General features: G+C 47.2%; 1 protein-coding gene across 3 annotated transcripts; it reads right to left on the reverse strand.

The window, feature by feature from the left end:
• kctd10 (potassium channel tetramerization domain containing 10) lies at positions 1-27957 on the reverse strand. Of its 3 annotated transcripts, none has more exons than XM_078554444.1 (7): positions 27911-27957; positions 21842-22055; positions 14821-14990; positions 12660-12743; positions 12056-12108; positions 9149-9344; positions 1-405 (listed from the first exon to the last, which is right to left on the reverse strand). In XM_078554444.1, the coding sequence occupies exons 1-7, from the start codon at positions 27911-27913 to the stop codon at positions 187-189; spliced, it is 939 nt and encodes a 312-aa protein (XP_078410570.1). In that variant the 5' UTR covers positions 27914-27957; the 3' UTR covers positions 1-186. The 3 variants fall into 3 exon arrangements, with proteins under 3 accessions (XP_078410570.1, XP_078410569.1, XP_078410571.1); XM_078554443.1 differs by having other exon boundaries at positions 12660-12746; XM_078554445.1 differs by lacking the exon at positions 27911-27957 and having other exon boundaries at positions 12660-12746; positions 21842-22074.

Raw genomic sequence — 27957 nt, forward strand, 5'->3', positions numbered from 1 at the left:
ATCAGGAGTCCCTCAGTCTGGCTGAGTTTTACTGATTAACTTTAACTCATTCACTATGATCAAACTCTGCAGGAACCCCATTATGTGGCAAAGTTCTCATTTTCTCTCTTTCTTCGGGGAGGGCATGGACAAAGGGCTAGAAGTTAGACCTCTGCTGAGGCTCAGCCAAACAGAAGCTGAGAAGCCTCACTGATGGAGGTGCGATCGGTCATCTGGGCGCTTGATGTGAATCCTCCGAACCCGCTCAATCCTCTCCCGCTCCTCCTCCTCCTCGAGGTGGTGAGACCGACCCGCTGCTCCTCCAGTTGCCTCCAGCAGAGCGTTGTCCGGTCCGCGTCCATCCTGGGTCTCGTACAATAAAATGTTCAGAGTCTCTTCATAGATTCGGGCTTCAGGGAACTCAACCTGCAGGAGTAACAGATTGTCAATCCACATGTCACAATGCCTTACATCAAACTTTTATCAATTCAAATAGACTGATGGCAATCTGATGGCAGTGTCTCAATTCACTTTTCTCACTGACAATGAACTAGCACACCTTTACTACAAGGGTAATTATCAGCTTAGTGAAAATCTAAGGGGAGGTGGTGGCAGAGTGGTATTGTTACTGGACTGGTATTCCAGAGACCCAGGGTACTGCTCTGGAGACGCAGGTTCAAATCCTGCCACGGCAATTTCGAGTCCGTATGATGTTGGATGAGGGATAAATATTGGCTAGGACAGCAGAGAAAATGTGCTAGGTTACGTGGATAAGGCAGGGCAGTGGGACTAGGTAGAACGATCTTTCAGACAGCCAGTGCAGACTCGATGAGCCGAACAGTAAATTGCACTGTAAATTCAATAAAAGAAAATCTGGAATTAAAAGTCTGATGATGACCATGAAACCATTGTCAATTGTTGTAAAAACCCATCTGGTTCACTAAGGAAATCTGCCATCCTTACCTGGTCTGGCCTACATACGACTCCAGGCTCATAGCAATGCGGTTGACTCTTAAATGTGTTCTGAACAAGGGCAATTAGGGGTGGACAATAAATGCTGGCTTAGCCAGCGATGCCCACGTCTCATGAACGAATAAAAAAGTTTCTATTGGTTCTACAGGACCTGAAAACTGGGGCCTTAAATCAGTAAAAATAGAAAGACTTGTATTTCTATACCACTTTTCACCACCTCCCTAAGTGCTTTAACAGCAAACTGAGCATTTCTGAAGTGTAGTCAACTGTTGTAATGTAGGAAACACCAATTTGCTCACAGGAAGGTCCAACAAACAGCAATAAGATACTGATGACCAGGTAATCTGTTTTGTGATAAAAATGGAAAATGCTAGAAAAACTCAGCAGGTCTGGCAGCATCAATGGAGAGAGAAACAGAGTTAACGTTTCGAGGCGGTATGACTCTGATGTTAGATGAGGGATAAATATTGGATAGGACACCAGAATGTCCTAGGTTACCTGGATAAGGCAGGGGAGTGGGACTAGGTAGAATGCTCTTTCAGAGAGCCAGTAGCAGACTCGATGGAATGGCCTCCTTCTGCACTGTAAAAATTCTGTGATTCAAAGAGAACTCCTCCGCTCATCTTCGAATACAGGCATGGGGTCTTTTCTGCCTGAGGGGGTAGACTTTTACCCTGAGAGGGTAGACATCTCATTTGAACTTAATTGCACTTCAAAATAAGAAGGGCAAATACTTTAAACATGGTATACAACAGATAACATGCAGCATGGTGTCAAACAGGAAGACAAGTTTATGTCTTGATGGGGCCACTTCAGTGCAACTCTGAAGGGCCGCCTCAGGTTTCTCCTTCAGGTGCGAACTGACTTGCTGTGCAGTTCCAGTATTTTCTGGTAACAGTGCTTCCAACACCTTTGCAACAGTTCACTTACAGTAAATAATCTGAGCTTCTTGTACAATACGAGAAGGTAGTCAAAAGCAGTTAGTTTATTTTAAAATAATTTTCCCACCTTCTCCAGTCCTCGAAGTGCCTGGATCTGCCTGTCTCTCAGTGAGTAGGCCACTGATTAATGTGACATGTTACCATGCTGAACAGGATTTTTACAATAACACAATTTATTGATTATACAAGCATTGGTCACCAGCCAAAAAACCTCCCAATAAAGTTTCAGGCTACAGAGCTTCAATAATGAATTAGTGCAATTTAATATACGGCAAATTAGAGGTTCAACAGACTATACCTATACTATAACAGACTAAACAGAAATCCTCAGTTTGTGATAGGACAGAGGCTCACATCAAATTTCCTATGTAGCTCAGCCAATTGTACAGCAGTCCTTTCCCCACGTGAGGTTCGAGGAAGACTTTTCTAACGTATGCCCCAGCAACCAGTTATCACAACAGCATACACGGAAGCTAAGGAGCAAGATTATGAGCCCATCTAGATTATAATGCAAGCTAATTACGTAGAATTGAAGGTTGGTGGGGTGGGGGAGGACACAGATGTCGCAGGGAACAGAAGCAGAAGCAATCAATGATTTCAAAAGGAAATCGAATGTTTGCAGAGGGTCCTCTCAAAGGGCGAGCAGGGCGGAGAAACAAATTACATTAATAGTGCTATCATGTTACACAGTGTTGCAAAGTATTATACTGGGACACATTGGGTACTGAGCAGGAGGGAGATGAGAACTTTGGGAAGCTTACTGGTTTTACAATGGTGGGGTAACAGGGGGCAAAGAGGTTATAAAGGTGTATCACAGTGTAGAGCCCAGGGGACTGAAGGCTCTGGCAGTGATGGTGGCACAGAGGGAGGTGCAGCAGACCAGAGCAGGAAGGGTGGAGCTTTAATGTTTGGAGAAGATTGTAGAGGTGGGCTGGAGCAGGATCTTGTTGGGATACGAAGACATGGACAAGGACTTTATAGGTTAAGTGTGTTAGGTACAGGAAGCATGTGTAAGTCAGCAAAGACTGAGATGACAGGTGTGGAGGACTTATTTCTTGATACAGGTTCCAGAATCTCAGATGAATTGCAGTTTGCATAGGGTTGAGTTGAGACCAAGGACAGTGTCAGAGTGATCGTGAGGATGAAATAGGAATATTTGCCTTGCTGCTGAGATGACTGATGCATTACATTACCTTCATCAGAAGGGCGTGTAAAATCAATAAACTCTCTCTCCTTGCGGATACGAGACCGTGCTCCCTCCAGTCTGAGTTATCATGCACTTTTAAATTGTGGATAAAAATTCAGCCATTTTAACAAGAGCTGCCACTGACAATATACAGAGATCATGTTATTTTCTTCTGATGAGTTAAACACAGACTTAATAATTACAGCACAATCATAAATCCTTCAGTTCAGCTGCTGTCAGGAGGCAACGACAGAGTAATTGGAAAATATAATGGAATCTGAGTGTTCAGGTGATAAACTTACTCAAGCTTTACAGCTGCACTTTCTGTGATCCCAAATCTTTGAATGAGTTCACTTGCCTTGTAATCGCACCATTATTCTCTATTTCACTTGGATCAAAATGTCCACAGTCATACTGATTTTACTAAATGATAACTTGCTTCAAGAAAACAAGAAAAAAACTAGTCTCTCTCGCTTTGCTGAAAAAGCTGGTGAAGTAAGAGCTTGACCTCAGGGGTAGGGAAAGTTCTGCAAACTATCGCATGGGATAAAATCAATTGCCACTTAGACAAGTGCAGGATCATTAAGGGAAGTCAGCATGGATTCACTAAGGGAAAATCATGTTTAGCTAACTTGGAGTTTTTTGAGGTGGTAACAGAGAAGGTTGGTAAGGGAAACACTGTTGATGTGGTGTATATGGATTTTCAAAAGGCATTTGAAACAGTGCCACACAACAGGCTTGTGAACAAAATTCTAGGTCATGGAATAAAAGGGAAAGGTGGCACTTGGATAACAAATTGGCTGAGTGACAGGAAAGCAATGATAAATGGTTGCTTTTCAGACTGGAGGAAGGTCTGTAGTGGAGATCCCCAGGGGGTCAGTGTTGGGACCCTTGCTCTTCCTGATATATATATTAACGACCTAGACAGTGGTACATAGGGCACGATTTCAAAATTTGCAGATGATATGAAGATTGGAAATGTTGTCAACTGTGAAGGGGATAGTCTTGAACTTCAGAAGGACATAGACATGTTGGTGGATTGGGCAGACAAGTGGCAGATGAAGTCCAATGCAGAGAAGTGTGAGGTGATTCATTTTGGCAGGAAAAATATGGTGAGACAGTATAGAATAAAAGGAGAGCCTCTGAAGGGTGGTGGAGGCAGGTTCGATTGAGGTATTCAAAAGGCAATTGGATTGCTATCTGAAAAAAAACATGTGCAAGGTTATGAGGGTAAGGCAGGGGAGCGGGACTAGATGGAATGCTCTTTCAGAGAGCCAGTGCAGACTCAATGGGCCGAATGGCCTCCTTCTGCACTGTAAAGATACTGTGACAAAATATTAATTTTTGGACTAATACGGAGGAAAATTGCTATCTGTCAGCCTTGGTCAGTGTAGCACTCCCACCCGAGTCAGAAGGTCATGGATTCAAGCCCCACCAAAGGCATGAGCACATTAATCTTGGCTGACACTCCAGTGCAGTACTGAGGAAATGCTGCACTCAGGAGCTTTGAACATTGAGACTTTAAGCTGAGATCCTATTTTTCCACTCGGGTGGATGTAAAAAGATTCGACGACACTGCTTGGGGCAGTTCTCCACGGTTTCCTGACCAATATTTATCCCTCAAACAATATCCTCCTCCTCCTTCAAATACCATACTTCTAAGAGGTCGTTGGTGACCATGGACTTCCATTGGATTAGTCCATGATTATGCTTGGCAAAGTACTGCAGTGGTTTACCATTGCCTTCTGCAGTGTGGCTCACCAGGAAATTCTCCTACTCTTATCGCCTGCCATCAGGCATACTGGAAAGATCTACAGGCTGATATTCAACCTGTTTGGCCGCGTTATAAACGCACCTTCCATGGATATCAAGTCCTGAAGTGGGACTTGAACCCTGGGACTTGGCCCAGAAGTAGGGATGCTACCACTGCACCAAAATACCTCCCCGATCAACATCACTAAATTGGATTATCTCATTGTTGTCTGTGGGACCTTCATGTGTGCGAATTTGCTGTCTTGTTTCCTCCCATTACCAAAAGACCTTAAGACATAGGAGCAGAAATTAGGCCATTCAGCCCATCGAGTCTGCTCCGCCATTCAATCATGGCTAAGTTTCTTAACCCCATTCTCCCGCCTTCTCCCCTTAACCTTTGATCCCCTTACCAATCAAGAACCTATCTATCTCGGTCTTAAATACACTCAGTGACCTAGCCTCCATAGCCTTCTGTGGCAATGAATTCCTTAGATTCACCACTCTCTGGCTAAAGAAGTTTCTCCTAATCTCTGTTCTAAAAGGTCTTCCCTTTACTCTGAGGCTGTGCCCTCGGGTCCTAGTCTCTCCTACTAATGGAAACATCCTCCCCACGTCTACTCTATCCAGGCCTTTCAGTATTCTGTAAGTTTCAATCAGATCCCCCCTCATCCTTCTAAACTCCATCGAGTATAGACCCAGAGTCCTCAAACGTTCCTCATATGTTAAGCCTTTCATTCCTGGGATTGTTCTTGTGAACCTCCTCTGGACCCTCTCCAGGGCCAGCACATCCTTCCTGAGATACGGGGCCCAAAATTGCTCACAATATTCTAAATGTGGTCTGACCAGAGCCTTATAAAGCCTCAGCAGCACATCCCTGCTTTTATATTCTAGTCCTCTCGAAATAAATGCCAACATTGCATTTGCCTTCCTAACTAACGCGTCAACCTGCAAGTTAACCTTAAGAGAATCCTGGACTAGGACTCCCAAGTCCCTTTGCACTCCAGATTTCTGAATTCTCTCCCCATTTAGAAAATAGTCTATGCCTCTATTCTTCCTACCAAAGTGCATGACCTCACACTTCCCCACGATGCATTCCATTTGCCACTTCTTTGCCCATTCTCCTAACCTGTCCAAATCCTTCTGCAGCCTCCCCGCCTCCTCAATACTACCTGTCCCTCCACCTATCTTTGTATCATCGGCAAACTTAGCCAGGATGCCCTCAGCTCATTCATCTAGATCATTAACGTATAAAGTGAAAAGTTGTGGTCCTAACACTGACTCCTGTGGAACTCCACTAGTCACTGGCCGCCATCCTGAGAAGGACCCCCTTATCCCCATTCTCTGCCTCCTGCCAGATAGCCAATCTTCTATCCATGCTAGTACCTTGCCTCTAACACCATGGGCTCTTATCTTACTGAGCAGCCTCCTGTGCGGCACCTTGTCAAAGGCCTTCTGGAAGTCCAAGTAGATAACATCCATTGGCTCTCCTTTGTCTAACCTACTCGTTACCTCCTCAAAGAATTCTAACAGATTTGTCAGGCATAACCTCCCCTTGATGAAACCATGCTGACTTTGCCCTATTTTACCATGCACTTCCAAGTATTCTGAAATCTCATCCTTAATAATGGATTCTAAAATCTTACCAACGACCGAGGTCAGGCTAGTCGGCCTGTAATTTCCCGTCTTTTGCCTCACTCCTTTCTTAAACAGGGGGATTACATTAGCGATTTTCCAGTCCTCTGGGACCCTCCCTGACTCCAGTGATTCCTGAAAGATCACCACTAACGCCTCCACTATCTCTTCAGCTATCTCCTTCAGAAATCTGGGGTGTAATCCATCTGGTCCAGGTGATTTATCCACCTTCAGACCTTTCAGTTTTCCTAGCACCTTCTCCTTGGTATTGGCCACCATACTTACCTCTGCCCCCCGACTCTCTTGAACTTTGGGGATGTCACTCGTGTGTCACTGTGAAGACTGACGCAAAGTACCTATTCAGTTCCTCCGCCATTTCTTTGTTCCCCACTACTACTTCTCCAGCGTCATTTTCCAGCAGCCCAATGTCCACTTTTGCCTCTCTCTTACCCTTTATATATCTAAAAAAAACTCTTGCAATCTTCTTTTATATTACTGGCTAGTTTACCCTCATATTTAATCTTTTCCTTCCTTATTTCTTTTTTAGTTGTCCTCTGTTGGTCTTTGTAGGCTTCCCAATCCCCTGGTTTCCCACTGCTCTTCGCTGCATTGTATGCTTTCTCTTTAGCTTTTATGCTGTCCCTGACTTCCCTTGTCAGCCATGGTTGCCTCGTCCTCCCTTTAGTATGCTTCTTCCTAGGGATGAATTTTTGCTGTGTCTCCCAAATTACTCCCAGAAACTCCTGCTATTGCTGTTCCACTGTCTTTCCTGCTAGGCTTATCTCCCAGTCAATTCTGGCCAGCTCCTCCCTCATGCCTCTGTAGTTGCCTTTATTCAACTGTAATACCGTTACATCTGATTCCAGCTTTTTCCTCTCAAATTGCAGGGTAAATTCTATCATATTATGGTCACTTCACAACTATTAAGGTTCCTTCACCTTAAGCTCCCTTATCAAATCTGCCTCATTACACATCACTAAATCTAGAATTGCCTGTTCCCTAGTGGGCTCCACCACAAGCTGCTCCAAAAAGCCATCTTGTAGACATTCCACAAATTCCTTTTCTTGGGATCCACTACCAACCTGATTTTCCCAGTCTACCTGCATATTGAAATCCCCCATGATCACTGTAACCTTGCCTTTCTTACACACCTTTTCTATCTCCTGGTGTATCTTGTGCCCCACATCCTGAATACTGTTCGGAGGCCTGTATATAACTCCCATTATGGTTTTTTCACCTTTGCGGTTCCTCAACTCTACCCACACAGATTCTACATCATCTGACCCTACATCATTTCTTGCTATCGATTTAATTTCATTTCTTACTAACAAAGCAACCCCACCCCCTCTGCCAAACTGCCTATCTTTTCGATAGGATGTACATCCTTGGATATTTAGCTTCCAGTCCTGATCCCCTTGCAGCCATGTCTCCGTAATGCCCACCACATCATACCTGCCAATTTCAATCTGTGCCACAAGCTCATTTACCTTATTTCGTATACTGCGTGCATTCAGATACAACACCTTCAGTCCTGTATTTCCTGTCCCCTTTCTCATTGTCATCCCTTTATCTGATGTGCTTGAAGTTAGATTCCTAGCCCTTTCCAAACACTCTGTCCTATTTTGTGTTCTGGAGACTTTAATAGCCTCTCCTGGGCTCTCCTTTCTTTTTAGTTTACAACAGTGACTGCACTCCCAAAAGAGCTTCATCCACCGTGAAGTGATTTGGATTGCTCCAAGGTGGTGATAGGCAGAATGAGCAACACAATCTCTTATTTTTGCCTGATCGCTCCTGCTTACAATGATTGTAAACAGCAATTCCCTTATTAATATACAACAAAAACAGAAAATGCTGGAAAAACCTATGTCTGGCAGCATCTGTAGAGCCAAGAACAGAGTTAATGGTTTGAGTCCGTATACCTTTTCTTCAGATTCCCAGCATCCGCAGTATTTTATAATGACCTTATTAACACAATCATTTATTAGAATGCTGCCCGTTCAGTAACATTTTGGAAATGCTCAGGTTAAAATACTACAAAAAAAAATTAATGTAGATTTTACAGTTTTAAAAAATAATAAAGCAAACAGATCGAGGCCTCTGTATGCAGGGTCAAAATCACAAAGACGGCAGGTCAATAACTCAAGGACAGCCCAGGACCATTCATTTAGTGTCAGCTGTGACTCAGTTGGTGGCACTTGATCGGAGTCAGAAGGTTGGGGTTTAAAGTCCCACTCTGGGACTAGAGCGCAAAGATCAAGGCTGACACTTGGGGGCAGTACTGAGGGAGTGCGCAGATGCTGTCTTTCAGATAAGGCTTTAAACCAAGGCCCCATCCTCCTGCTCGGGTGGATTTAAAGGATCCCATGGCACAATTTTGAAAGAGACCAGGGGAGTTCTCCTTGGTGTTCTGGCCAATATTTATCTCACAATCAACATCACAAAAAACAGATTATCTGGTCATTATCACATTGCTGTTTGTGGGAGTTTGCTGCGTACAAATTGGCTGTCATTATTCCAACCGTGATTACACATCAAAAGTGCTTAATTAGCTGTAAAGTGGTTGTGAAAGGTGCTACACAAATGCAAGTCTTTTTTGTCCTTTCCACTTTCACTGGAAGAACCTGCACCTGGGTTACAAATACGTCAGTGATCAAAAAGACAGACTGGTCTCCAAGTGAAAACCCACCTTGGTCTGTTTCTTCTCTGTCGCGTACACTATGGAGGTGCAGCACACCTCAGCAATCTTTCGGCCCTGCCCATAAAAGGACCAGCAGCAGATTTCATCACCAAGGACGTCCTTTATGAAAAGCACTCTGCCGTTAAAGCGCAGAGACAACTTGTCAAACAGCTCGATGTTCTTTAGCATATTATCATCCGAGTTGCTGAAAGTACAAGAGAAAACTTCAGTGGGATGGCCAGCAACGGGAAGCAGATTGGCGAGTCAATCTGAACCATTCCTTTGAACTCTGGCATAAACATCCAGCCCCAGCGAGTTGAATGGTGAGTACTCAACAAAAATATCTCATTTTAACTACGAGTAAGAGCGAGCTTTGGAATTTCAATGGCCAACAAGGCCTTTGGGACATCCTCAGTTCATGAAAGGCACCATCTAAATAAATTCCATTGTCTCCTTCTTAAACGTGCAGGTAAAGGTGTTAAATTGCCACCCTACATCTCTCCACCTCTTTCTTCCTTTAAGACGCTGCTGAAAACCGACCTCTTTCGTTTTTAACCATCTCTCCTGATAGCGCCTTGAGAGACTCGGGTGTCAAACTTTGTCTAATAATGCTTCTATGAAGCGCTTTGGATATTTTACAACGCTAAAGGTGTTATGCAAGTTGTCGCTGTTGATTCTGAGGCTGGAGAATTGTCTGCAGTGATCTCGTGTTACTAGATCCATCAGTGATGTAAAAACGAAGCAGTTATGAAAAAAATGCATTATTTCTCACAAGTATGAAATAGTATTAAAGGTCTTACAGTGGGAGTACTACTCATCACCCCCAGCATCATAGCATTGCCTATTTTTTTAAATATATGTTCTGTTCCTCCCTACAGACTGCACAATTTCCCAGCTGACTGCTTTGGTAGGGGTGTGTGGAGAGAAGCTGCTCTCAGGCTCTGTCAATGCCACTGAGACGGTTATCAGGTGCGCGAGTGGGAACTCACTCTCCAGTATTCCCTCAATCCATTCAGGAAACAGTGTCCAGTTTTCACTTAACAGCAAGTCAGCCAGGAAACTGGGGATTTAGCATGAGAAGCCATGGGTGCCAAACAGCACCACAATGTACTTTCACCTTAGGCTGCTCCACTTTTCCTGTTCTCCTAAAGGCATTGATTCTTGCTGAGGAACTGTTTTATACAAGGACAGTGGTCACCCGGGCAAGGCCTCACTCAAATGGACATCCTTCATCTGTTGGTGCAGACTGAGAGTCCTGGCAGACAATTGATGGTGTAACCTCCTCCAGCCCTAAAACCCTCCGAGGTCTCTGCACTCTTTGAATTCTACCCTGCTGTGCACCCCCATTTTCAAGGCTTCACCATCGCCAACCGTACCTTCAGCTGCCTCTACCCTCCCTAAACCTCTCCACTTCTCTACCTCACTCTCCTCCTTTAAGATGATACTCAAAACCTACCTCTTCAACCAATTTTTGGTCACCTGTCCTATTATCTCCCCATGTGGTTTGGTGTCACATTTCGTTTGATAACACTTCTATGAACACATACAACACTATGAAAGTGCCTTGGGATGCTTTATTTTAAAGGTGCTACATAAATTCAACTTCTCGTGTAACACCTTGTCCTCATCTGTTGCCCGGACACGTGGCCTGTCCAGAAGTTACTAGATACCGATCAGCAAGCTCCGAGTGATATTGTCCCACCCTAGTCTCAGGATATTGAAGCCAATTGCATCACCCATGCTCTCCCAACACACAGACAGACACACGCACGCAGACAGACACACGCACGCAGACAGACACACGCACGCAGACACACGCACGCAGACAGACACACGCACGCAGACAGACACACGCACGCAGACAGACACACGCACGCAGACAGACACACGCACGCAGACAGACACACGCACGCAGACAGACACACGCACGCAGACAGACACACGCACGCAGACAGACACACGCACGCAGACAGACACACGCACGCAGACAGACACACGCACGCAGACACACGCACGCAGACAGACACACGCACGCAGACAGACACACGCACGCAGACAGACACACGCACGCAGACAGACACACGCACGCAGACAGACACACGCACGCAGACAGACACACGCACGCAGACACACGCACGCATACAGACACACGCACGCAGACAGACACACGCACGCAGACAGACACACGCACGCAGACACACGCACACAGACAGACACACGCACACAGACAGACACACGCACACAGACAGACACACGCACACAGACAGACACACGCACACAGACAGACACACGCACACAGACAGACACACGCACACAGACAGACACACGCACACAGACAGACACACGCACATAGACAGACACACGCACACAGACACACGCAGACACATACACACGCAGACACATACACACGCAGACACATACACACGCAGACACATACACACGCAGACACATACACACACACACAGACACACGACACACATACACAGAAGACAGACACACACACAAGACAGACACATACACAGACAGACACATACACACACACACAGACACATACACACACAGACACATACACACACAGACACATACACACACAGACACATACACACACAGACACATACAGACACATACACACACAGACACATACACACACAGACACATACACACACAGACACATACACACACAGACACATACACACACAGACACATACACACACAGACACATACACACACAGACACATACACACACAGACACATACACACACAGACACATACACACACACAGTATTGGGAACTTTTAGTCAACAGCTGCTTCATACTCTGCCCATTAGGCCATTGAGAGAGCTCCACTGTCTTTTCTAAGTGTGTGTAGTAATGCCTAACGTTGCGTTTGGCACAGAGCAGATGGTCTTCCCTTACCTGGTGTAGGAATATTTGTTGTTGCTTCTGTTGTACAACAGCTTAACTGCAGGCTGTAGAGAGAAAAGAATATCAAATAGTTGTGGTTTCATGGTGTGAAGGAGAACTAGTGATAATCAATTAGAATACCGTCTTGTACATCTGGTACATGGTTTAGAATTACGTCACACTGAATAGGTAAAAGAAAACTCTCTCTCTCTCTCTATGCTGGCAGTAAGGATCCAGTGTGAAACAAATCTGGGGGCAGTCTGAATCTAGTTCCTAGAGTAGGTGTTTAAATACCACAGAAGAGTCCAGAGTTTGGCTCAAATTGGCAGTGCCATTCCTAGATTCAGGATGGGAATTGGAAACATTTCATGCTTGCGTTGATGGACCCCAGTACATTGGTAGTTCAGTCGACATGGGGTTCCGCTTTGCTGTATCATCACCTGAGCACAACATAATACCAACAGTGGATAGAGAAAAAGATGGGATTTGTATGTCTAACAGTGAAAGGGAAGGATACACTGGAGAGGGGGAAAAAGTGTCATACGTTGATATGTCACAGAGGTCAGTAACACTCACTGCACCTCTCCCATCAGGTGCTCCTTTAGATTGTTCTAACCTTATTAGAAGTTGCGATCAGTCGCTGTTCCTCCTTGTTAGATGTGATCACAGGAACTTTACAGAAAGGCTCATAGGTCTCTTTCTGCTGTAAAACAAGCACAAGCGTCTCAGAACATTTCAAACGTGAAAACCTTTTCAAACATTAAAAAAAAAACATAGAAAGCACAGCTTTTCTAGGTCATAATTTCACAAAGTAGTTAGAAAATGATATTAAAAAAGATTCCTAGTTGTGGCAAACAGTTCCACGTAATTGTGCACGAGGCATTTTTATGTTATAAAGTTAAGCACCAAACTTTTGGTCACCCCTCCTAACCTCTCCTTGTGGGTTTGGCATCTGTTTTCCTTTTGCTTAGTTAAAAGTGCTGAATACATGTAACTTCGTGTTGAATGCAGGCCTGCAATATCTGGGTACATTAAAGATTGGATTTGCTATCATTCCAAGATCTCTTTCTGCTTCTCCTTTAGATAGTTAAGCACCACTAATTATGTTCCCCCACTTATTTGTCCAGTGTACAACTCAAATTTACCAGAATATTGGGGCTGAAGGGGTTAAATTATGCAGCGTAAACTTGGCTTGTATTTCCCTGAGTTTCGATGGTTGAGGGCTCATCTCATTGAGATCTTTTAAATGATAAAGGGATTCAATAAGACCAGCTATTTCCTCTGGTAAAGGAATCCAGGACATGATATCACATTTTAAAATTAAAGCTGGACCATTCAGGAATGAAATCAGGAAGCACTTCATCACATAAAAGGCAGTGGAAATCTGGAATTCTCTTCCCCAAATGGTTCTGGATGCCGGGTGTCGATTGAAATTTTCAAGACTGAGGTTGATAGATTTTTGTTAGGATATCAAGAGATACACAAAGATGGGCAAAAGACGATGAAGCACAGATCGGCCGTGGCCTGATGGAAGTTGGTTACATTAGTAAATCATAATCGATAGGTGGGGGAGATGACAACATTTTCAAGTTTGTAGAACGGTATGACCGGTGAAAATTAATATAATGCGAGATGTAAGAAGCTTAGGGAAAGGAGATGGCTGTTGAGCCCCTGAGCCCAAGTATGATTTACTAACGTAACCAATTTCCTTTAACTTTCTGAATTTAAACTCATGTGATTTAAAAATTGTAGCAGCCCTAGCACTGATTTCTGAGGCACTTGATTTAGCACACCACCTCAGCAAGTACTGCTCCCTAACTAATATCCACTGCTTCCTTTCTTTTAGCCAATGGCTTATCTGCCTGGAAGTTTTAGCTAGGATACCCACTGTCATAAACTTCTGTAGCAGGATGCTGTGCAAGACTTCATCAAAAGTTTTCTGGAACTCCAGGCACAGTACTCCTGCTGTGCATTGCAGTAAGTACGATTCCAGCCACTGCAACATATGGGGATATTCAGGAATTGGTGACAGTGCAGAGGAGTTCAACGAGACAAATCTCCAGCATCAGAAAAGCTGTGGTCTGCAACTTTATAAGCAAGGGCTCTTCGGACTCAAAAGGGACCCGATAGGAGCGGATAAAGCAAGTGGAGGGGAAGAGAATGAAAACGAGAGCATGTTCTGAAACGTTTGGGTAGAAGGACCAGGGAACACAGACGCAGGGCTATGAAGTGCAAGTTTAGGGTAGAAATCAGTACGAGGATGGGGATGCCAAGAACAGTGATTAGAATCATAGAGAACAGAAGGGGGTCCATCTGGCCCATTGTGCCTGTTCCGGCTCTTTGACAGACCTATCCAATTAGTCCCACTCTAAGTCTTTAATCCACTTCCCTTTTCTATTGAATCTGCTTCCACCATCCTTTCAGGCAGAGCATTCTATATCATAACTCACTGCACAAAAATGTGCCTCATCTCCTCTGATTCTTGTGTCAGTTATCGTAAAAACGTGTCCTCTGGTTACTGAACCTCCTGCCGTGGAAACAGTTTCTTCATATTTACCGTGCCAAAATCCTCCACAATTGAAGCAACGACACTGGAATCATTGAAGAAACTAGTTATGGTGGAAAGACTATATGACTGGTATTTTGGAGGTCAAATAGATTGAACATGCTTCACCTTGTATCGATTGCAATACCTGGGCAGTTCAGTGGAAGATGTCCTGAGGATAGCCGTGACCAGTGAAGAGGAGACCTAGAGAAGATTGAGATGGTGGGTTTACCTGAAGGGCAGCCTGGCACTCCTCCACCAGCCCCTGGACCAAGTAGTACTTGGCCTCGGCCAGCAGTTCCTCAATTTCGCGGTTAGTCTCTGGGAGGGGCACGGCGCCATCACGCAGGTAGTTCAGAACCGCGCCAAAGTGCTTTCCGCAGCGGTCAATTAGGATCCAGCCTGAAAAACAGGAGAAGTTTACATTTTAATCTCAGCAATCACTTCAACCCGTGACTCCTCTGTGGCCACCTCATGCGGATGCATTTAAAATCACTTTGTAGTCTTCTAGTTGGTGGGGTGGGGGGGAAAGAGGCAAGAGAGAGGTGACTGGAAGAACTCTCCACGTTAGTTCCTCGTGGAAACAGATACACCAGCTGCCCACCCTTTGCCAGTGTTACATGCTGGACACTCGCTACTCAACAGGAAACAAACAAGGCTGCAGCAAAGCAAAGGAGGCTAGTAAGGCACATCAGATGGATGAGGATTTAAAAAAGAAAAATTAAAAACAGAAAATTCTGGAGATATTCAGCAGGTTAGGAAGCATCGGGGGAGGGGAGACAGGAATACCAAGTTAACATTTCAGGTCGATGACCTTTTATCAAAACCAGCAGCAGACGAAAGGTCACTGACTTGAAACGTTAACTCTGTTTCTGTCTCCACAGATGCTGCCTGTCCTGAGTATTTCCAGTATTTTCTGTCTTATTTCAGATTTCCAGCATCCGCAGTATTCCATGTTTGCATTAGAGTAAGATTAATATTTTGGCCTGGTGCTGGTGACTGGGGTTCTTTCGAATGAAAAGTCTTAGATGATTAGCTTTTAAGCAGTTATTTTCCCAGACCTTTAAATAGACAGAAATGTTTCTGCAGAGAGAGGTCAGGTCATTGGAGTTAACATTGCAGTTATTTGGACAAGCTAAGTGTGTTCAACTCAGCTGGAGACCTTTACATCTTAGCTCTCATTAACCTTTTATTTCTCAGTGCTGTTTGCTTTCTTCCTGCTCAAGGGCCACAGACTGTTCCTAATTCTACTCTGAAAAGCGACATTAAGGAGCTGCATGAAACTAGCCAGTTAACTCACAGATTGCCTCTCCTTCCTGGCTGGGGTGCCCGTGGTTCACACTTAGCAGCTCTTCAAAGCTGCACGACTGATGAGAATTGTATATGGCGGGGGGGGGGGGGAACAGAGTACAAATTTGCAGAGCTTATAGCTCTAACACGCCTGCCATCTTAGCTGTTACTTTTCCCCCACCCATAAAATTATTTTGCAAACAGCTGTTTTAGCACCAATGTTCCTCCAGGTGGCGCAACTACCCCATCAAACTCGAGTGTACTCAGTACTGCCCTCAGGAGGAATCTAGGGGCAGTGCAAATTGGGAAGTTGAGCACTGAACAGGAATGAGGTGAAATCAGTTTGATAAAAAAAAGACGTATTTATATATTGCTTCCTACGACTACCGGACGCCTCAAAACACTTTACAGCCAATGAAGTACTTTTGAACTGTAGTCGCTGTTGTAATGTAGGAAACATGGCAGCCAATTTGTGCACAGAGCAAGCTCCCACAAACAGCAACGTGATAACTACAAGTTTTATTTTGTAATGTTGATTGAAACATAAATATTGGCTCGGACACTGATGACGCTGCCCGTACTCTTCTTCGAAACAGTGCCATGAGGATCTTTTACATCCACCCAAGCAGGCGGACGGAGCCTCGGTTTTAACGTCTCATCCCGAAAGGCAGCATCTCCAACAGTGCAACATTCCCCTGGTCCTGCACTCGAGTGTCATCCCGGGTGTCTGTGCCCCAAGCTCTGCAGTGAGACCTGAACCCGGGACTTTGTGACCCAGAGGTGAGAGCGCTACCAACCTAATATTTTGTACTCTCTCATTAAAATGAAAATCAGGAAATGACAAGCGTGCAAAATAAAAACTTACAGTCCGCCATTGTCTGGAAACTTGGGGAGGGAGGGTTAAGTCTGGGAGACCAAAAGGACAAGAGGAGATTTTTCACCACTAACCTGAGAAACTAAATGGAGCTGTTGTGAGAACAAACATGCATTAAAGCTAAAGAAAGGTTAGATTGATTTAAAGATACACATTTGGACCATGATTGAAAGGTGGGGGTCTCGCAACAACAGAGGAGAAGTTTTTTTTAAAAAAAAACTATATGAAGTCTGTCAATGGCAGGTTGGATTTTACTGGCCCCAGCATAGTCTCAACAGATGCAGTGCTGCTGTGTTATAGACTCTCTCACTACAGAGCCATTTCCTCTGGACTTGTTTTGCCCACGGTAGAATTCCTAATCTGACAAATCCAAGAAACCCCACCCCACCACAGGTGAAGCTAAAACTTTCCACCTGACCAAGACCCACAGGTGAGACACTTTGGGTCTTTTGCTGATCTTACAGCTGATGAATCCTGAAGCTCCTTTCCCCAGAAACCTTTCCATCCAATTATTCTTCCGGTCAGGGTTTCTATCTTCTGACCATCTCGGCCGTCCCTCATTTAAAACTTACCGTGCACCTAAAATTCAGGCATCTCTCGCACAAACTAAACCGGCTATTTCCCACCATTCCTGTCCGCAGTAAGTCTGTGCTCTTTTAAGCTGCTTTTACCCAATAGCCGTGGGTCCAGGGTGTTAAACCTTTGTGCACTGCTCCCTTGTAGCGTTTACTTGTAGACAGTGCAGTCCTTCCAGTGAATCCAGCTGTTGCTGTGGGGGTTTCTATTTCACAACTCGACACTGAAAAACCAGCACAGCCAATCTTCACACGGGTAAAGTACTGGCAGCGTGACAATGAACAATGCCACAATTTTGGAATCGTCTGTGGTGACCTCAATAACCACTTTGCAGTGGCTGGACACTCCATCTTCTATGAACATAAATACAAACAATATAACCAATGCTGCAGCTACAAGAGCAGGGAATCCTGCATCGAGTAATTGAACTCCTGACTCCCCAAAGCCTGTCCACCATCTACAAGGAACAAGACAGGAATTGATGGAATACTCTCCACTTGCCTGGATGAGTGCAGCTCCTACAACACTCAAGAAGCTTGACACCATCCAGGATAAAACAGTCACTTGATCAGCATCCTATCCACAACTTTAAACATTTACTCCCTCCGCCACTGACGCACAGTGGCAGCAGGGTACACCATCTACAAAATGCTCAGCAGGAACCCCCCAAGGCTCCTTTGGCAGCACCTTCCAAACCTGCGATCTCTACCACCTTGAAAAACAAGGGCAGCAGATACATGGGAACACCACCGTCTGCAAGCTCTCCTCCAAGCCACACACCATCCTGACTTGGAAGTATATCGCTGTTCCTTCACTGTCGCCGAGTCAAAACCCTGGAACATCCTTCCTAACAGCACTGTGGGTGTACTTACACCACAGGGGCTGCAGTGGTTCAAGGCAGCAGCTCACCACCACCTTCTCAAGGGCTGGCCTAGCACATCCTGTGAAAGAATAAATACAAAAAAAATTCTCATGATGCAGTGACTTGTGTCGGAGAGCGCGGTGAGAACCAGATCAGAAAATGGCGGAAACGCTTGGCAGGTCAGGCAGTCTTAACAGAGAGGAAGATGGGGCAGTGCTTCAGGTCCACGACCAAATGGCAGAGGCTCTGGTGGGCTAATCTTTTCAGGAAAAAGATCCAAAATCACAGAGCTTTCAGGTACTGTCGACTGTGGGAGTCAAAGGCACAAGCTCAGTTTCAATGTTTGATAGGGCACTGGTTATTGATTGGGAAATTCAGATGCTCAGCAGAATGTCAATGTGGAGAGCAAGCTTCCCAAATATATTAAAGTCAAACCCTTAACTGACAGGCGCACACACTGTTCTTTCCACTTTAAAGACTTAAAGGCTTGCATTGATTCTTAAAAAAAAATTATTTCATGGGATGTGGGCATCGCTGGCTAGGCCAGCATTTATTGCCCATCCCTAATTGCCCTTGAGAAGGTGGTGGTGAGCTGCCTTCTTGAACCGCTGCAGTCCCTGTGGCTTAGGTACATCCACAGTGCTGTTAGGGAGAGAATATATAATACTGTTCACAACCTCAGGCTGTAACAAAGCACTTTACAGCCACTGACATGCTTTTGAAATGTAGTCATTTATATAATGTAGGAAACACAGCAACCAATTTGTGCACAGCAAGCTCCCATAAACAGCAATATGATCATTCTGATTAAAGCTCATCGACCTGAAACGTTAACTCTGTTTCTCTCCCCATAGATGCTACTAGACCCGAGTGTTTCCAGCTTTTTGTCTATATTTCAGATTTTCGACACCCACTTTCAACTAGATGATCATTTTTTTGGTGACGTTAAGGGATAAATTTTAACTGGGTTAGCAGAGAGCTCCACTGCTCTTCTTTGAAATAATGCCATGGGATCTTCCTCAGCCACCTTAGAGCAGATGGGTTCTCAGGTTGACATCTCATCCGAAAGGTCCAACAGTGAAGCACTCCCTCGGTACTGCACTGGAATGTCAGCCGAGATTTTTATGCTCAAGTCTCTGGAGTGGAACTTGAATCGACAACCATCTGATCCAGAGGTGAGGGTGCTACCAACTGAGCAGTTAAAACATTAACAACCCTGAATTCTATGACTACCAGTTCCATTACTACCGATACCGGATTACTGTGAGCTATTCAGTGCCTTGCACCATTTTTACAGGGGTTGATGCTATTTTCTCACTCAAATATTCCAAGCATGCAGATCTCTGGATTTGGTATTCTCAGTCACAGCAAGAGGGAAAGCAGGCCAAGCGGCTTATGTAAATCACAGAGGGCTGGGATCCAAGGAATTTATTGCAGAAATGCAATGGGAGCCTTTAAATTCCCTGAACAAATAAGGCGATATCTCCACCATTCCAAATTGTTATTGAGCAATTACCACACACTGACATTATATCCCTGATACGACCATGAATAACCCAGAGAAAAAGCGAAAAAGCAACACAAATGGGAAGTAGCTCCTGTCCAATGGTCCTTTCCCCTCTCCAGCTCCTTTTTCACTTTTGCCTCCTTCACCCTCCCTCTTTCCCCTCCTCTCCCCCTTTCCCCTCCTCCCTCATCCCCCCTTTCCCCTCCTCCCTCGCACCCCTTCCCCCTCCTCCCTCGCACCCCCTTCCCCTCCTCCCTCGCACCCCCTTCCCCCTCCTCCCTCGCACCCCCTTCCCCCTCCTCCCTCGCACCCCCTTCCCCCTCCTCCCTCGCACCCCCTTCCCCCTCCTCCCTCGCACCCCTTCCCCCTCCTCCCTCGCACCCCTTCCCCCTCCTCCCTCGCACCCCTTCCCCCTCCTCCCTCGCACCCCCTTCCCCTCCTCCCTCGCACCCCCTTCCCCCTCCTCCCTCGCACCCCCTTCCCCCTCCTCCCTCGCACCCCCTTCCCCCTCCTCCCTCGCACCCCCTTCCCCCTCCTCCCTCGCACCCCCTTCCCCCATCTCCCTCGCACCCCTTCCCCCTCCTCCCTCGCACCCCCTTCCCCCTCCTCCCTTACCTTCCCCCATCCCCCTCCTCCCTCACCTTCCCCCATTCCTTCACCCCCATGCCCCTCCTCCCTCACCCTCCTCCCTCACCCTCCAGCCCCTTGCCCCTCCTCCCTCACCCACCAGCCCCCTTCCCCTCCTCCCTCACCCTCCAGCCCCCTTCCCCTCCTCCCTCACCCTCCAGCCCCCTTCCCCTCCTCCCTCACCCTCCAGCCCCCTTCCCCTCCTCCCTCGCACCCCCTTCCCCCTCCTCCCTCACCCTCCCTTCCCCTCCTCCCTCACCCTCCCTTCCCCTCCTCCCTCACCCTCCCTTCCCCTCCTCCCTCACCCTCCCTTCCCCTCCTCCCTCACCCTCCCTTCCCCTCCTCCCTCACCCTCCCTTCCCCTCCTCCCTCACCCTCCCTTCCCCTCCTCCCTCACCCTCCCTTCCCCTCCTCCCTCACCCTCCCTTCCCCTCCTCCCTCACCCTCCCTTCCCCTCCTCCCTCACCCTCCCTTTCCTCTCCTTCCTCCCCCTCCAACCTCTCCCTCCCCCTTTCCCCTCCAATCTCTCCCTCCCCTCTTCTCTCGCCCTCCCTCTTCCCCCTCCTGTTAATTTTTAACTACAAAATGATAAACAGGTTTGAGTAATGCTAAGTGATCCATGAGGCAACCACACTCGAGTGCAAACATTGAGGGAGAAATGGAATCGCATATGGGACATTTTGAACAGCTACTCAGGGAATTGTTTTTTGAAGTTAAGAGTTTTGAGATACCAAATTAGTCTTAATTTGGAATTTTGCCTTTGTGGCATTTAAAGTTCAACATCCGCTGTACGCTGACTAAACGAACAGGGAAATCCTGTTTCTGCCAGCAATGTGATGTTTGATAGGATTGCAGCCAGGGATAGTAGCTGCTGGCAACCTCTGTCCATGTATCAGATCGGATACCATCCAATGAACTGGCGGAAAGGGTTTGAGGGTGGGAATGGCTTGCTCCTGTTCTTACATTCCAGTTTCTCCCACAAAATAAAAATATCTCACCTGCGTCTTCTTTGCTGCATTCTGTCATGGATTCAAGCAGCTATTTCCACATGGAATTTAACAGCAGACAAACAGGCCACTTGGCCCAATCAACTCATGCCAGTTTTTATTCTCTGCAAGAGCCTCCTCCCACCCTTCATCAAACCCGATCAATAAATCCCTCTATTCCTTTCTCCCTCATATGCTTCACCTTTAATGCATCTATGTTATCCACTGCAACCGCTCCCTGTGGTACTGAGTTCCACATTCCGGGTAAGGTTTCTCCTGAATTCCCTATTGGATTTATTAGTGACTATCTTAGAATTATGGCCCCCAGTTCTTGTCTTCCCCACAAGTGGAAACATCTTCTCAACATCTACCCTTTTCTAATCTTAAAGTCCTCTAACAGTCTCTTCTCTCTTCTTGTGCAGAGAGCTGCAGCCTGTTCAGCCTTTCTCTGAGCCTGGCCAATAAGGACACACAGGTGTCGCCTTAACTGGGTTAGTAGGTAGGGTGGAGCAGTGGTTAAGCTCAATTTACCTTCGCTGTCTGTTAGCACCTCCATCCTGCCACTGAACATGGCCTTCAGCATGGTGTCCTGTTTGGTTAGGGTCTGCATTGTGGTGTAGTACAGAGCACCTCCCACATTCAGCTTGACGTACTTGGAGCTCGGGCTCGCCCCTTTGAAGGAGGTGGTGCGGGTCGACGCTGCGGGCACTGGACTCACCGCGCTTTCTCCAGACATTCTCTCTTCCTGCGAGGGCACAGCATTGCTTAGTTAGAGAATAGGAAAGACTTGCATCTATACAGCATCCTTCACAACCTCAGGACATCCCTGCACACTTTACTGCCAATGAAGTGTAGTCACTGCTATAATACAGGTAACACAGCAGCCAATTTGCACACAGCAAGCTCCCACTAACAGCAATGTGATCATAACCAGATTATCAGTTTTTGTGATGTTGATTGAGGGATAAACATTGGCCAGGACATCGGGGTGGGGGGGGGAACTCTTCTGTGAAATAGTGCCATGGTATCTTTTACACCCACATGAGAGGACACACTGTGCCTCAACCCAAAGATGGCACCCCTGACAGTGTAGCGCTCCCTCAGTACTGCACTGCAGTGTCAGTCTCAGTGTTCATGTCTCTGCAGTGGGGCTTGAACCCACAATCTTCTGACTCAGAGTTGAGAGTGCTATCAATTGAGCCACGGCTGACAATGCTCCCCCTGCACTCAAGTGACCACCATCTTCACCAACCTTATCGCAAAGGAATATTTCACACAAGGGGACTGGGAACATGAGAACACAGGTCAGAACAGTGATATGAGCAGAAGCAGCATAAAGTGGGTACTCGATAAGAGTTGATATTTATAAACTGCTTGCTCAATGCGGTAAAAATGCCCCAAGGTGTTTCTCAGGAGTGTAATCAGACACAAAAATGACACTGAGCCAAAGAGGGAGACAATAGGACAGGTGACCAAAATCTTGGCCACAGAGATACGTTTTCAGCAGTGTCTTAAAGGAGGAGAGAGCAGTTTAGGGAGGGAATTCCAGAGCTCAGAGCCTAGACAGCTGAAGGCATTGCCACCAATGATGGGGCGAAGGAAGAAGAGTTAGGGAGAAGAGACCAGAGTTGGAGGAACACACAAAGTTCAGCCAATCAACACAGGCCAATATGATCTTGTAATCTGATTCTGTGTCTGCAAAACGAGGGGGGGGTTACTTGCGGGATTCGATGAGGGAGAACCATCATTAAAAACAGTCAGACTGATCTCAGAAACGCTCAGTGCATTGAAACCCCAGGTAACATCAGTGACTAGGAGCATGTGATAGGTCATACTGACTCTCACCCTCGCCTGTTGATGTGGATAGCTGTGTTTGTTTCTCCCAAATGAAAGGGAAACGGAAAGGGTAGATCAGCTCGATAAAATCTGACACCCTCAACTGCCAAATGGGATGTTTGCCAGCCGATCAGTGACGAGGAAGCTTAGTCTGTTCTTCCTGACATACCTGTATCACCGGTGTTTTCGTTTTAGGTTTCTGCCCATCAGTAACCCACCATTTTATCCCAACCTTGAGCACTGATGTGACCACACTCACTAATTGACCAAAACCTACTGAATTCATCATCCATATCTCTTATAAACAAGTGAGCAATTCTGATAATTACATTATTCCATATCAGACCTAAAGGCAAATTGAGCTGCGGACTGGTAAGAGGGCCACCAACTTATAGAACAAAACTGCAAAATTCCGAACTTCTGAATTGTTCCAAGTTAGACACAGGGTCTGTAATAAAACGAGTGGGATAAAACAGCAGCACCAAGCCCACTGACAAATCCCGGCTGTTTGAAAACATGGTCTTCTCCTCACCTTTATTACATTCTGCAAAAAGTTTGAAATGTTTAGCTCTCTCTGTGCCGGGACAATCTGGTCCTCCAGGGAGATGTGGGCAGTGAAGCCTTTGTTTCAGGAACTGTTAGCTCTGGAAGTCACAGCACAACAGAAAACTGGGAGGCTTCAGAAAGCAGCAAGTTCTCTCAAGCCAGACATTCCCTGTTGTAAAGGTGCCTGCATAGCAACTCAACGGTACCAAATATCCGGAGATCTTGAATACTGCTCTATAAATGGTAATTCTGTCACATCGACCAAACCAGTGCTCCTAAACACAATCCCTTTAGCCAGAGATTAACTACCCAGCTCTTCAAATACAATCTCCTACCGTGGATATTAGTCCCCTCAGACCTCCAGCACAATTGTCAGCCCTGGACAGCACTATTAATGAACAGGGCAAATCTCCCACAGTCCAATATTCCTCCCTCAATCAACATTACTGGGAAAAACAGCAGATAAACAGGTCATGTTTTCTATGGGGTCTCGCTGTGTATGAACTAGCTGTTGGGTTTGGCCACGTTACAACACTGCTCGCAAAAAATAACTGGGAGGTTGCGGAACCCTCCGGGCCATCTTGAGGATGGGAAGGTGCTATATAAATTCACATCCTTTCCTTCTTGCACAATAAACATCGGCCCTTCATTGAGGTTTCCCACTGTAAGAGCTGGATCAAGGGGCTGTTGAAAACCCTTTGGCAGAAGACAAGCTTCCCATTTAACTTTGACATGAACTCCTCATCTACTCCCACCATATTGTCCTTCTTCCTTTGTCCCTGGCACCTTCAGAACGGGGACAAACTGCAGCAAATAACTGCGCCCAGGGCTGTGTCGCCATAACTGAGATCATAAACTCTGCAGCAAGGCAGGACAGAGAAGGCATTGCTGGTCCTATAGCCAACTCTCTGCCGACTTTAATCCCATGTTGCCTCAAATATCACCCCCCCACCAAAAAATTATGTCTTGGGCAAAACACACCCAAAATAAGCCACATTTCAAGTGGAAGACCCATAAATTGCCCTCAGGGTTTGGGCAAATCAAAGAACACACTGTTACATAAGTGTTATCAACAAAATGTGACAGGGCAAGTGTGAAAGGCAGTGTGACACATGCAAGGGTGGACCATACACAAGACTTTTAAACACGTTTTATAAATGAGTAACACTTAACAGGCCCTGATTCTGAAACTGGTCCTTTCCCCTACATTCTGTTTGCTATTTATGCAACTTAATCAACCAACACTTCCAGCTTCCACCTCAGCAAGTTTTAGCCTATACACATATGCAATCTATTTTTACTTGCAATATACACAGCAACATATATTTAACTGTGTTGAACTTTACTTGACATTGATCAGCCCAAGCATAAATCCTGTTAAAACTCTTTTTTTTTGTAAAATCTGTCAAGTTTCACTGATCTGCGCAAGTCATATTTAATTGTAAAATGAGGACAGCTCAGTCCCTTCATCCTAAAACACTGTGAAATTACTTGAATGACAGGATCGAGCTGCAACCAAGTGCAAGAATGTAATTTATTTGGGGTTATACCTGAATCAGCTTTGGCAATCTCACTCAAAAATAAACAGCTTCATTTATTCAAATATAAAGAAAATCAGTCTTACTCTAAAATATTTATACGTTCATACTATAAATATCACCAACTAAGGAAATACAAACGCAAACATGGGAACATGGGCAGGCATTTAGCACCTTGAGTCTGTTCTGCCATTAAATGAGCTCATTGCTGATCTGTGACCCAGGTACACATACCAGGTACACCACATATGCGCCTTTGCCCCCATATCCCTTTAAAGAATCATAGAATGACAGAATGGTATTAACACAGGTGGCCATTCAGCCCACCATGTCCATGCCAGCTTGATGCAAGAGCAAATCAGCTCATCCCACTCCCTGCCCTTTTCCCTGTAGCCCTTGCCAATGTTTTCCCCCTGGGGTTTTTGCCCAATCTCCTTTGAAAGCCACGAATAAATCTGCCTCCAACACCCTATCAGGCAGTGCTATTTCAAATCCTAATCACTCACTGTGCTTAATTTCCAATTTAAAATGAACAATAACAGGAAGGGAGTTCCAAACTTGGAGCACCCTGTGTGGACGTGTTTCCTAACTTCACTCCTGAAAGCTCTGGCTCTAAATATCTGACTCTGTCCCTAAGTCCTGGACTTCCCAACCAACAGAAAGATGTTTCTCTCGATCGACTCTGAGATAGAAAAGCACATAGTTGTGTGTGTAGGTGTATACAGATGTCCAATGTTAAGAGCTGTGTATATAAGCATATGTCAAATCTTGACCCGGACAGAGCTCCTATTAAAGATTTCCCACAAGAACAAAACGTTACTGAACAACAGATGATTTAAAGTAAATTGAGAAATAAGCAAACCATCACTCCAGCTGTTGCCATGTTGACCTAGACTATCTTGGTCCCTGACTCCAGCTCTCTCCTCCTCTCCCTAACCACCCCCCACAACCCACCCACCCCGACACCCAGGTCTCCTCCCCCTCTCCCCTCCTCCTCTTCTCCCTTCCCTCCTCCCTCCCCTCCTCCCCCTCCTCCCATCTCCTCCCCCTCCCCCCATCTCCTTCCTTCCCCTCCCCTCCCCCATCTCCTTCCCTCCCCTCCCCCCTCCCTCCTCCTCCTTCCTTCCCCCCCCTTCTCCTTCCTTCACCCCCCCTCCTCTCCTTCCTTCCCCCCCTCTCCTTCCTTCCCCCCCTCCCCCTCCTCTCCTTCCTTCCCCCCCTCCCCCTCCTCTCCTTCCTTCCCCCCCTCCCCCTCCTCTCCTTCCTTTCCCCCCCCTCCCCCTCCTCTCCTTCCTTCCCCCCCCCTCCCCCTCCTCTCCTTCCTTCCCCCCCCCTCCCCCTCCTCTCCTTCCTTCCCCCCCCCTCCCCCTCCTCTCCTTCCTTCCCCCCCCCTCCCCCTCCTCTCCTTCCTTCCCCCCCCCTCCCCCTCCTCTCCTTCCTTCCCCCCCCCCTCCCCTTCCTCTCCTTCCCTCCCCCCCCTCCCCCTCCTCTCCTTCCTTCCCCCCCCCTCCCCCTCCTCTCCTTCCTTCCCCCGCCCCTCCCCCTCCTCTCCTTCCTTCCCCCCCCCTCCCCCTCCTCTCCTTCCTTCCCCCCCCCTCCCCCTCCTCTCCTTCCTTCCCCCCCCCTCCCCCTCCTCTCCTTCCTTCCCCCCCCCTCCCCCTCCTCTCCTTCCTTCCCCCCCCCCTCCCCCTCCTCTCCTTCCTTCCCCCCCCCTCCCCCTCCTCTCCTTCCTTCCCCCCCCCCCTCCCCCTCCTCTCCTTCCTTCCCCCCCCCTCCCCCTCCTCTCCTTCCTTCCCCCCCCCCCTCCCCCTCCTCTCCTTCCTTCCCCCCCCTCCCCCTCCTCTCCTTTCCCCCCCCTCCCCCTCCTCTCCTTCCTTCCCCCCCCTCCCCCTCCTCTCCTTCCTCCCCCCTCCCCCTCCTCTCCTTCCTTCCCCCCCCTCCCCCTCCTCTCCTTCCTTCCCCCTCCCCCTCCTCTCCTTCCTTCCCCCCCCTCCCCCTCCTCTCCTCTCCTTCCTTCCCCCCCTCCCCCTCCTCTCCTTCCTTCCCCCTCCTCTCCTTCCTTCCCCCCCCTCCCCCTCCTCTCCTCTCCTTCCTTCCCCCCTCCCCCTCCTCTCCTTCCTTCCCCCCTCTCCCCCTCCTCTCCTTCCTTCCCCCCCTCCCCCTTCCCCTCCCCGCCCCCCTCCTTCCGTCCCTCCCCCTCTCCTCTCCCTTCCCCTCCCTGCCCCCCGCTTCTCCTCCTCTCCCCCTCCCCTCCTCCTCTCCCCCCCCCCTCCCCTCTCCCCCTCCCCCTCCCCTCCCCCCCTCCCCTCCCCCCCTCCCCTCTCCCCTCTCCCCCTCCCCTCCCCTCTCCCCCTCCCCTCTCCCCTCCCCTCTCCCCCTCCCCTCCCCCCTCTCCCCCTCCCCTCTCCCCTCTCCCCCTCCCCCTCCTCATCCTCTCCCCCTCTCCCCCTCCCCTCTCCCCCTCCCCTCTCCTCATCCTCTCCCCCTCCCCGCTTCCCCTCCTCCTTCCTTAACGAAACTCAGACTCCCAGACAAACTTCTTTGTATCCGACAGAAACTTATTTTATTTTGAAGAGAGTGGGGCCGCGATCTCTCTCTAACCGAAGGAAACAAACCCTCTCCGCTCCGCCTGAAACAAATCCATGATTTAAAAACCAACTTCCATAAGTTTCCGACTCACCATCAACCCCGCCGCTTCCTCTCATCCCCAGCGCACTTCCGTTCAAC

Source organism: Cetorhinus maximus, chromosome 12 (genome assembly GCF_964194155.1).
Source record: "Cetorhinus maximus chromosome 12, sCetMax3.hap1.1, whole genome shotgun sequence".
Lineage (NCBI taxonomy): Eukaryota > Metazoa > Chordata > Chondrichthyes > Lamniformes > Cetorhinidae > Cetorhinus > Cetorhinus maximus.

Bases quoted from the DNA above. Each gene is read 5' to 3' on its own strand.
- kctd10 (XM_078554443.1), bottom strand. The intron at 14,991-21,841 runs GTAAATTGAGCT...CCTGTTTTTCAG, and splicing joins GGTGCTAACAGACAGCGAAG to GCTGGATCCTAATTGACCGC. The intron at 406-9,148 runs GTGGGTTTTCAC...TTACTCCTGCAG, and splicing joins CAGAGAAGAAACAGACCAAG to GTTGAGTTCCCTGAAGCCCG.